At 45.0% G+C, this 12,207-nt stretch overlaps 1 protein-coding gene across 3 annotated transcripts in view; it reads right to left on the reverse strand.

Moving 5' to 3' along the window:
- Positions 1-242: 242 nt before the first annotated feature.
- The window catches only part of Mapre2 (microtubule associated protein RP/EB family member 2), a 164,358-nt gene continuing 152,393 nt past the window's right edge, over positions 243-12,207 (reverse strand). For all 3 annotated transcript variants that reach the window (XM_045134989.1, XM_004666772.2, XM_045134990.1), the window contains 2 exons: positions 9,905-10,063; positions 243-3,208 (listed from right to left, as the gene is read on the reverse strand). In XM_045134989.1, coding sequence (XP_044990924.1) covers positions 3,134-3,208; positions 9,905-10,063 — 234 coding nt within the window. In that variant the 3' untranslated portion in view covers positions 243-3,133. The remainder of the gene's footprint in view (positions 3,209-9,904; positions 10,064-12,207) is intronic.

Genomic DNA, 12,207 nt, shown 5'->3' on the forward strand with positions numbered 1-12,207 from the left:
TCTTTGGTAAACTTTATAAAGATATTAAAGCTACTACTTTTGATCCAAATGTGAATCTGTAATTCCTTCTTAAGATATGAGCCATCAAAAAATATGAGGACGCTTTCCTTTCTCCATGTGAATCTTTAGTAGCAAAATGTGGATAGATGTATGTATGAACATAGATCTCCTACCAGGGACATGTGGTCACTGGAAAGGGAAATGTTCATGTAAAAACACAAGAATATGTACATCCAGGCAGATTTTACCATATATTTTTTTATTAAATATGTAAAAAGATCAACACAAGTCAAGTTATTCACATATTCAGAGACAAAAAAACTATTCTACCATGCGACAATAGGTGGGTAATGTAAAATGAATGTGATACATTTAGATAAGACCTTTTCATCTATTATGTCAATTCTTATCTATATTTATAATTAACAATACATATGTTTACATTCCTTTCAGTTTACATTTAATATATAACAAAAACTTTATGGTGTACTATTTAGTAAAAGTAATCTGGATGCATATTAAACCTTAACGGAATAATGGACATACTCACCAGGGAAGGGAGGAAATCTTGGGTCCCTTCTGGAGTTTACTTCTCTCAGTTCAACAGGGTATGTGTCTTTTTTTCCTGCTTTTCTGCTTAGAATGGACATGAGCTTTCTCTGTGACCCCTGCTTCAATCACTCCCTTCTGAGAGTGGAGGTGCTCTAACCAGCCAGTAGTGGGTGTGAAGGGACTAAGAAAGAAACCGGCTTCCTGAGGAGCAGGGCACGTATCCTGGGATGCTGGAGGCCAGCACGATGACACGTGACTGGGGTGGCGTGTGGGGGAATTTGCACCCTGAATGCCCAGATGAGGGAATGATGGTGTCCCACACTGTGCAAGAGTGGGGTACACAGGTGTGGGGGTGGTCACAGCCCAAGAAGACTGACTCAGAAGCTGTGGTGAAGGACTCCATGAAAGCATCCATGACATCATGTGGGATAGAGCTCCACAGAAGATGTCTAAGATGGACACAGGGAGAGGAATGCATAGCTCTTCTCTAAATGAATCAACAGTCTGGCCCAAGCCACTGGGAAGGAGAATGGAGTATGGCAGGTAGAAAGTTCTCTTTGTAGCCTAAGATGTGGCCAGTGTGTCTCCAGCTAAGAAGGCTAGGAAGATGGAAGAAACAGCATGCTTCGAGCAAGGGTCACTTGATGCTGATCCAATGGCATCAAGAGGCTCTGGAGAAGGCAGGATTCTGATTCCCTGGTACCCATTCACAGGAGTGTGCCATGAACCACCTGGGCATTTGAGATATCCAGGACAGATAGAATGGCCAATGAATCACTATAGTTATCTGTGAGCAGCTCTTTATTGTGCCTTTATAAGAATTTTTTTTTTAGTTAAGGAAAGCCAGTTAAGTACAAGTTCAGGAGGTGCTGTGGGAGGACGTCACTGCAGGAGCCAGGCTTGCCAGCCTCAGAGAAATGAGCTGCTGCTGCTGCAGAGCAGAGGGAGCAAAGAGAAGACGGGGAAGCCAGCGCCCCGGAACACCCATCCAGGCCCACACAGTGTGCTGTAACTCTTTCTAAAACACAGCCATCTTTCCCCACATAGAACTCAATAAATACAAGTTCGCCGAAAAAAAGGTTTATTTTGGAAAGACTTCTCTTGGTGAAAAGGTTTCAATGTGAGAGCTTAGAATTAGTGTTTCATCAATTAATAAAGAAATTTCAAAGTTTTGTGATGCATAATTCAGAAATTTATTTTAAGCTTTTCAGTTAGGCAGATAGGGGGGTGGGAAGATCTGTATTGGTTGAATCTGTTAAGTCAGACAACAAGTGTCAGCACACCTGGAGTCCAAGTCCAATGTAATATGATGATCTAGGAAGAGATACCATCTATTAAAGGGGGCAGGGAGGCAAAGATGTGGAAAGAGACCAAGAAAATGTGCAAATATTACTTAAAAAAGTAAGGAATGCTTCAAATTCAGTGATGTTTCCTCTGTTTATTAATTGCTACGGTTTAGCAAATGTCAGTGACACGAAGGGCCCTTGTGCTGCAGAGGGGAGATTCCTTATTCCAGAAGGTAGTGGGAGTCACAGGAGTCTACTGCAGAGCCACGCTTCTCCCTTGGAATTAAGCTATAAATTGGGGCTTCACTTCCAGCCTTGCAGCCAGTGGGAAAACATGAATCATGACTCTGGTGCATGGGCCGCAAACCCTACTTACCCTTTGGTAGGAATCCTCTCATGTGAATGGCAGGATTTGGGGTTGAAACCCATACAGGGAGGAAAAGGGATGATGAAAAGAGACTTGTGCCTACCAAGACCCCCTTTACACTAGAAATTATTGGTGAAAATACCTTGGAGATAGTGGCTGCCCACCAGAAAGGACCCTGAGAAAGAAAATAACATGAGAATTTTGGAAGGGGCAGTAGGGCAGGAGCTCATGGAGCAAGGGCCAAGCTGAGATGGTGTTTTTCTTGACTGAATGTCTGAAAACTCATAACATACTGTGTCACATGCTGCTTTGTCAGCACTGCTGGGCCCGGAAGTCCTAGGTCTGAATCCATTCGTTTTCCTTTAGTGTTGTGAGTAGAGGAGAAACTATGTCCCCCCACAACACAAGCTACTGTCGTATGGCTTTCATATCAAGTATCTATTTCCCTTTGTTCCAATCAATGATTTGACCAAATTTGTGATCGGAAGTTAGACTTGAACACATCAAAGCACCACAAATGCATGTGACATCTAGTGACACTGGGTTGAGAAATGCCAATATAAATACCATATATCAAATTACCATTGTTTCACACCAGGATAGAAAGGGGTGGAGGTGGTGTTGGTGGGGGAGGAGTTATTCTGGAAAGAAATGAGGGAAAGAACAGAACCAATCTCAAGCAGCAGTGGTGAAGTTGAAGGTATGTGACCCTATGATTTCACAGGTAGGTGACCTGAACGGCCATCTGCTAATGCATCTTGGCAAAGGAAACGGGAACCAAGTGCAGTGGCTGGCATATGCAAGAATGCGTTGATGACAGCAGGTTGGGAACAGCTGGCTTCTATTGAGCTTGAGGCCACACACGTCCAATTCTCCAAAAGAAAAGTCCCCACACCCTGAGGCATGTGGAGCTGCGGAGCCGGTTGGTTCAGTACTCTTCTTGCTGCTGGGGCTGCTGCTCAGGGGCCTGCTCCTCAGCCTCGGGCTCCTCCGTGGGGCCCTCCTGTGGGGGAAGGGAGAGTTTTAGCTGCAGTCATTGAGTATGTCAGTAGGCTCTGGAAGGCACCGGGCTCAGACACAACTCATCAAGCAAATGTCTCCCATCTACCAGTGGCCAGCATACACGAGGGATGCCTTCACATCCCAGCACCATCACGAAACTGCAAAACACATAGGCTTTGAGAACTAAGCTCTTCTTCTAACTGTTTTGGAAGATCTTCATACTCTACTTTTCTACCTTCTGGACAAGAGTTGATAAAGCAAATGCAGACTCCACAGCCTCATGCTAATCACAAATTAACCAGCAGTTACTTTAAACAGGATCCCAGGTCTCTACGATGTGTGGAATGGTTGCCCTTCCCTAATGGCCCTGGATGCAGTGCTTCTCTCCCACTTCTGCTTGTCAATTTTTTGCCTTGTGGTGTCTGCCTGAAGCCAACCCTTTCTTAGCATCTAATGCCAATCTGAGGAGGCCTAACATACCAGAGAAGCAACAGTTATCATTTCTGAGGGGAAGGAAAGGTTAATGGCCTTGTTCATGGATGCCCTAGGCAATGAGTACCTCGCAGCACATTGCTCAGGAGCTATCTGGCTCAAGGGCCAGAGGACATGTGTGTAGGATGCTTGAGGAGCTCTGCTCACTGCCAGGTGGTGAGTGGTGAGTGTGCTCTGCCTCGGCTCCATATGTCAGGCTCCCTCACTCATCTAACTCCATGAAGCTTGCCATGAGTGTCAGCTTAGCCATTCTGGTTTCAAAAGATGAGCTCCTTCCCACCTCATCAGCAGCACCTGGCTGCTTCTCCTCTTCCAGTGCTGCAGGGCCTCAAGACACAACCTAGTGTGGACATGAGGACACACAGAGGGGCTCAGATGCTGGTACACTTGGCACACTACTTCTGATGGCCAGGCCCATACTCTTCCTACCTTGTCCCTCTTCCTTTGTAGCCCAAACTTGTCACAATCCAATTCAGGTATGACACCATCATTTCACCATCTCTGAGCCAGATCCATGCCTTTCCCTCTCTCTTCTGCAGTGATTTTCCTGTGCTGCAAAACTTACCTGGGGACTGGGGACACAGTGTTGGCCTCACATGCATGAGGCCCTGGATTTGATCCCTAGCACTGCAAAAAATAAAACAAAACCTACAAACCTCACTCAGAATCTTGTTTGTCTGGACTTATTGGCCTAATCTATGGAATCCTCAGATTCCTGAGGCAGGGGTAGTGCCCCATTCCACAGAGCCATGCCTTGTTCACTACAGAATTCCTTATGTCAAGAGGAAGAAATCAGACAACTCAAAAATGGATGACCAAGACTATTAGTCTATCAGCTTAAGTCCATGACATTTTCTCAGAGGCAAGTTTATGGGCATGGGACAGAAATTCATATTCCAGCTCTGCTATTTGCAAGCTGTGAGACTTTGGGCTTGTAATGTGCGATTTTGTAGTTTAGTTTTCTCATCTATAAAGTGTGGGAGGATAAGAGTGTGCACGTAACAGAGTTTATAGTGCGTTTCACTGAATCCAACAGAGGGTTCAATGTGTTAAAACTGGTAGAGTGCCTAGATGAGTACTCAGCACACAGTCAGGACTGCAGTGTGAGCTCTGGTCAGGATTTCTCAGTGGGATTCTTTGGAATACATTCCAAATTAAGAAAAGTCACCCTTTCTGCAATAAGCAGAATAGACAGTACACAGAAGTGGACATGTTTACTCGGTACCTGAGAGCTCTAACTATGCCCATGGCCACAGTGTCACCTCTTAGACTGCTTGGCCACTGGAAGGTGAAGGTCCAACATCCTACTCTGACCACCTCCTGCTGTTTTTCTGATGGATCTCCAGGCTGTTTCTGTGTGTTCTTTACACATGTTCATTTATATCTCTCATCAGATTTATTACAATCTGCCACATTTCACAGTTAATTGTGTCACAGCCTGTCTCCCCTCTGTAAGTGCATGAAAGCTTCTCAGGTAGGGTTTTTTTTTTTCTCTTTCTCTCTCAATGCCTAGTTCTATGTTCAGTGGCATGCAAAAATTCCATGATAGAAACAGCCTGTATCCAAAAATGCTGAGGAATATGAAAGCTTTTACATCATTTAAACAGTGGCTTCCATGATGGTCAGAAACTGTTCACAGCTAGTTGGTGGATTCTGATGACAGAATGCACAACGGAGAAGGTCAACAGTGACATCGGTGGCCCCAGGTAACAGAGAGGGAAATGTGAGAATGAGATTCACTGTGTGGGTGGCTGACATCTGTTCTGAAAATTTCCATTAGGTTCCTATACTTCAAAACTGAGTAACCTGTCAACTTCTTTACTTTTAAAATGGAGTTTTACATCTTCCAAACATCATATTCTGGGATTGTTTGACTAAGAATCAGAGAACAGTTACCATGAGATTAAATTGGTAAGATACCACTTAGGAAAAGAGATCCCTTAACAAATACTCCTTGGAAAGTCAATCCACATGCATGTTCCGACAGTTTAACAGACATGTGGACAATCCAGCCTTTGATTCTTCATCCTACCTCCCATTTGCAGGAGGGCTCTGGGAAAGGCACATACCAGACAGCTCTGCCATTTCAGGTGTATGCAGCCCAAAGCCTCATAAACTGCATACTGACATTTCTACCTGGACTCCATGCACTTCTTATTGGCATGAGAGCGCAGGCACACCCACCACCCAAATGTTGCGTGTCCCGAAAACAGGACACAGGTCAGGGTAAGAAGAGGGGAGCAAAGGTAGCATTCTGAGAGCTGGGGGTAGACATATAGAGGATATAGCAACAACTGAGCATATATTTTCAAAGTGACACCCTTTTAGACCATGAGGTATGGTGTGGACACAGGGTAGGCAGGTTCCTCAGTGCTCCTGAGGCTGCCTCAGAGCCAAGACCCAACTTCCTTAGACAGGAAGGTAGACACTTAAAGGTTCTATAATTTCTTCCTTGAGCAGAGGCTCAAGCAGGAAGGCAGAATGGCACAGTAGGCCGGTTCTCCTTGGCCTATCCATATATACCTTCATAGTAGGTGTAGGTGTGTGTGTGTGTCCCTGTGTGCATGTGTTTGTGCATAGCACATCCTATAGCAGCATTTTCTTTCTGTACAGAAACCAAGGTTTAGAACTCTGGTCTTATGTCTTGTCACACTTCAAACAAGGACATGTGACATGTTGTAGATCACTTGATTATTCTCCATAGGAATCTCACTGTAGCCCAGTGTGTCTCTTAGAAATTTCTCCAGTTGAAGTACAATATTGCAATATATCATAGAACTAGGAAAATGAGGCTCAAGTAATGAACACACAGATTTGAAGTAGATTTTCCCTTCTAGTGGCTGCCGGTAACCCTCTAACAGTTGCCTTGGCTTTCAGACAGTCCTTGGCACACACTTACATGGGTGGCTGCCCACACCTCTTTTCCTCGCCATTTCTCTTTATGTGATGACAGCTTAAGGGCTGAGGGCTGCTCAGTGGCACGTGGACAAAGCCTTGGGTTCAATCCCCAGCACCAAAATCCCTCAAAAAGCCCCCCTCACCCCCCGGCCAGGCGGGATGGCACACGCCTTTAATCCCAGCACTCAGGAGACAGAAGTAGGAGGGTCGCTGTGAGTTTGAGGCCACCCTGAGTGAGTTCCAGGTCAGCCTAGGCTAGTGCAAGACCCTAAAGCACCTCCCTCCAAAAGACATCAACAAAAAACATGGCTCAGGCTTGGAGAAGGGAGAGCATGAACTTAGGATTCAGACTCTGGCTGCTTCCAAACAGGAAAGGTATTTTACCTTTTCTATTGCCTCAGTTCCCTATTATCTGTAAATATGTTGACATCAGATGTCTTTTGCAATTAACTCTCCCCCTTTTAAAATTTTTTGTGTTTTTGTTTTTGTTTTTCAAGATAGGGTCTTACTCTAGCTCAGGCTGACCTGGAATTCACTATGTAGTCTCAGGGTGGCCTTGAACTCATGGTGATTCTCCCACCTCTGCCTCCCGAGTGCTGGGATTAAAGGTGTGTGCCACCACACCCAGCTAAAATTTTTATTTATTTATTTACTTAGGTTTTTTTCTTTCTTTCTTTTTTTGGTTTTTTGAGGTAGGGTCTCACTCTAGCTCTAGCTGACCTGGAATTCACTATGTAGTCTCAGAGTGGCCTCAAACTCGCGGTGATCCTCCTACCTCTGCCTCCTGAGTGCTGGGATTAAAGGCAAGGCGTGCACCACCATGCCTAGCTCTTTAGTTAGTTTTTTTTGAGGTAGGATCTTGCTCTAGTCAGGTTGACTTGGAATTCACTATGTAGTCTCAGGCTGGCCTTGAACTCACAGAGACTCTCCTACCCCAGCATTGTGAGTGCTGGCATTAAAGGCATGTGCTCCATGGCTGTCTATACCTGATGTTTTGATATAAGGTCTTTCACTAAGCCTAGAGTTCATCTATTGAGTTAGCCAGTGAGTGTTAGTAATCTCTCTGCCTCTGCCTTTTCAGTGCTGGGACTATAGGCACAGACTACTATGCCTGGTTTAGTAGGTGCTGGGATCTGAACTCAGGTACTTATGCTAGTGGGGCACTTTTAACAACTGATCTAACTCCCCAGTCATATACTTGCCATTATTATTTTTTGGAATGTGCATGTGTATGTGTGTCACATGCATTTGCATGTGTTTGGGCACATCTGTGGGGGGTGTACATATGCATGGCATATGGAGGCCAGAGGTTTCTACTGGATGTTCTCAGCCACTCTTCACCTTATTCTTTGAGACAGGGTCTCTCACTGATCCAGGAGCTCACTGATTCAGCTAGCTAGCTAGTAAGCCCTAGGGATCCTCCTGTCTCTCACTTCTTGTTGCTGGGATTACATGTATGTCCTACTGTACCCAGCTTTGGACTTTGTGCTGGAGCATGGTTGGTATGAGGGCAATGGCAAAACACAGGATGTCCAGGAAGAAACCCCTGAGGTCACACCCTGAGGACATCACAGGTCTTGCAGCTGACCAGCCTTTTCTCAGCCAGGAATTCAGTGGCCTGTGATGAATCCTGCAGTACAGCTCATCCACTAGTGCTCTGGCAGGGATCAGTTCTGGCTTCGAATCAGGTTTCCTCTCCAGCTGCAAAAGCAGGACTGGGAGGATGAGTGTGCATGCTGGCCTCATCCCAGCTAGCAGCCCTGACCACAGGCAGCCGCTTAGGCCTTCCATCTCCTAGGCTCTGCAGCCCTCATCTGATGGTGCCTCAGGCAAACTGTGGAAGCAGCAAGGGGTGACTGATGAGCCCTCGGTGCATACAAAACATCATGTGCATTCGTGCACTTGCAGACACATTGCAAACCAGCCTCCATACTGAGAACCACAGTGTATGACATCACCAAGGCCTCTGGGACCTAATGAGACAGAGTCCCAAGGCTTCGGATTCTACTTTCCAAGCTACTGGTCGTCAAGAAAGAAGTTAACAAAAACAGCTGAGGGAAATTAACGAAGTGGTGGAGAGCTCTCAAATCCCAGGCACAGCTTAGGAAAATTCATTGCTAGGGGCTTAAGTCATCCATGGAGTAAACATTTGCCAGGCTCTCAATTGCAATAAAACCAAATCAACTTGCTGGTGGCTCATTACACTCTGTGGAAATGTTAACACACGTAACTCCACCACAGCTCCCTCTAAGTGTCCACAGGCTCCCAGGTCAGAGAGACACAAACACTCCCACCAGCTTTGACTCAGAACAAGAAAAAGCTTGAAGTACCAAGTTCTGGCCTTCTACAGCTCAGTTCTGTAGCACAGATGTGCTGGGGAGACTTACCAAGCCTCTGCTATTTATCCTTCACTTCCTTGGGCCACAATGTTCTTCCCAGCTTATGTATGCTTTTCTCTTTCCTCTCCCTCTTCTTCTTCCCTTCCTTTCCTTTATTTTCCCTTTGCCTACTCCTTCCTCTCTCCTCCTCTTTTTTCTTCCTCCTCCTTGCCTTTCTGCTTTTTTCTTTTTGGAGGAAGGATCTCATATACTAGGCAGGCCATAAGTTTACTACATAGCTGAGATTGGCCATGAACTCCTTACCTTCCTGCCTCCATCTCCCAAATGCTAGGATAACAGGTGTGAGCACATCTCCTTTTCATCACCCACACAGAGCCACATCCAGAGTCTCCCTCTGACATTACTAGAGAGCAACAACCCTGGTGGCAGGTCCTCCTCACCAAGAAGCAAGTGCCTTTAACCACTGAACCACCTTCCCAGTCCTGCAAGCAGTATTTTCAACACAGGTTTCAACAGGTCCCACAGTTCTGGTCTGTCCTAGTAATGAGCAACCAAGACACCGAGCTATGAAATAGAAACAGACCTTGTAGAGCTCATAGGGAAGGGGAGAATATTTTAGTTTTTCCTTTAATCCTATGCTGATCTTTCATGAAGAAAGAGGGATGCTTATATACATTTTGCTGCTCTTTTGCTCAGAGCTGAAAACCTTTTGGGATATGGCTGTCTATTCTCAGTTCAAGTGTTTGCTGCCACTTAGCATTTCCCAAATTAACTTATGGATGCAGGTCACATGGGCAGGGGAGAATGGAACCTGAGGATGAATGTGTTTATTTGTCTGGGACCACCAAGGGCATTGGTTGAGGTGTCCTCCTCACCAAGGTCAAGGGAAGCATCTAAGGCATGTAGTTCCAATGCACTTTACCAAGAGCTGCTTTCGAACTCTGGAGCCAAGGGCTTCATACTCCTACCTGCTCATCTGAAGCGTAGAGCACTTCCATTAGCCGCTGCACGAGGTCATCGTTTTCCTGCCCATGCTCTTGGCAGAGTAGCTCAATCTCTCTCAGTTTTCCAAAGTAGAAATCCCTCTCTTTCTCCACACCTTCTAGGGCAAGCTTTAATGAATGTACCTGAAGAACAGTAAAAACACAGAAGACCCCAAAACAAAGAATAAGGACCAGTTACATGTATGTGGTATAAGAACCCCAAAGAACCCCAAGCACAGAAGCAACTGAGGTACAACTCTGGGGAAGAATTGACAGGCCTACATCTCAGTGTGACCTGGGCCAATGGGTCAGCATGAAGGTCTTGTCTTGCTGTCACATGCACATTTATAAGCCCATCAGAATGAACCACTTGCATGGCTGCACCCAGGTTCAGGGCCTTTCCTCCCCTGATAACATGGGCTGGACCACATCTTTCTCCTAACTTGTTGCTATGATATGCTTCTGTGTCTCCCAAGCCCCATTCATATGTTGAAACCCTAACTTTAATGTATCAGAAGGCAGGGAGGTGACTAAGTCCTAAAGGTGGAACCCCCAGGAATGGGATTTGCTCCAATATAAGAGGCCCAAGGGATCCCTTCATGTTCTCAGCACTGAGAAGATGCTAGTCAAGGAATGAGCCCTCACTAGACAACAGATCTGAAGATGACTTGAATTTGCATCTCACAGCCTCCAGCATGGTTCACTCAGTTGAGGATGTTTTGTTAGAGCAGCCTAAACAATTTTAATGGATTCATCATCTACAGGGAAGGGGGAAGAGAATGGAAGTGTGGTTATTCACTATAAGCCCCTCCTTCAGATCACTTGTGTTAAAAGCCACTCTTAGGTTGGGATACCTTCACAGATGTATTGAGCTGTAGTGCACATGCTGTGCCTGAGAAGTCAGATCTTGGCACTGTGAATGGTGGACAGAGGGATCATCATGGCTGGTTAAAGTGGAAGGATGGCTTGGCAAATCTGCCACCACTTCTCTAGTTTTAGCTTTGGGTAGAAGTTCCATTTCCTCATCAAAATGGCTTCCATTTCTTCTTCTCCCACCTTGAGGTGGGTTTCAGGACTTTCCAGGGCTTCTCCCAGTGGTTGCATAGGGCAACCTATGGGCAGAATAGGCTGATGGGCAGATCCAACAACTGAGACAGGGCCCACAGTGTTGACATCTGTGGCTGAGTCAGCCCTGAAGTGGGAGTGAAGAGACCTGGTTTAAAGTCTCAGGCTGCCTCCAAAACTAGCATTCTGGTCTTGGTCCCTGAGAACACCTTCTTGTTTAATATTCTGTTAACTTATATTTATGCATAACTAAAACAGGTTGCATGTGTGGGGGCCACAAAAATTTTGCAACAAGAAAATTTCTGACACATAATACCAGAAATTAATTAAAAATACATAGTGTGGGCTTGAGAAATGGCTTAGCAGTTAAGGCACTTGCCTGTGAAGCCTAAGGACCCATGTTCAACTCTCCAGGTCCCACATAAACCAGACACACAAGGTGACACAATCATGCAAGTTCTCATATGTGCACAAGGTGGCACACATGTCTGGAGTTTGACTGCTGTGGCTGGAGGGCACTGGTGTGCCAATTCTCTCTTGCTTTCATTCTCTCTCTCTCATAAAAAATTACAAAACAAACACAAGGTATAATGAACTTGTGTGCTGCATCATATGATGTCATTACAGCCTTGGTTTAGAACATACAACATGCCTACATTGCATGTACATGCTGTCATGCCATACAGTGCCAGTGAATGCTGCTTGAAATAGCTCAGCTCAAATTCAAGACTATGTGTGACATGAATTAGAATATTTTTACTATATATCTATCTCTCTATAATATATATATCTCCTTTTGCTCTTACAGAAACAAGTTTAATTATGGAAAACAAAGACAGTATTTTCCAAGTTTTATTCCTCAGCATGCATTAAATTAGTATATTTTTGGATTGGATTGTGTTAGACAAAACTATTAGTATGCAAATTTGCTTTTGTCTTTAACAAATGGTAAAACTATATGTATACCAAAGAATTATTTTAAAAGAAATTTCTTTATGATTTTCTGTCCTTAAATGTTTTGATTTGTTTACTTTTTGGTGTGTGTGTAGAATATGTGGTGCATGTGTGTACAAATGTTGAATAGATGTGTGTGCTCCATGTGGACACATGTGGAGACCAGGGATGTCAGGTGTCTTCCTCTACTGTTTTTCCATCTTACATCCCTAAGAGTCTCTCACTCAACTTGGAACTACCACTTTTTGATTAGGTTGGCTGGCCCGTGA

The sequence above is a fragment of the Jaculus jaculus genome, chromosome 15, assembly GCF_020740685.1.
Source record: "Jaculus jaculus isolate mJacJac1 chromosome 15, mJacJac1.mat.Y.cur, whole genome shotgun sequence".
In the NCBI taxonomy this organism is placed as follows: Eukaryota; Metazoa; Chordata; class Mammalia; order Rodentia; family Dipodidae; genus Jaculus; species Jaculus jaculus.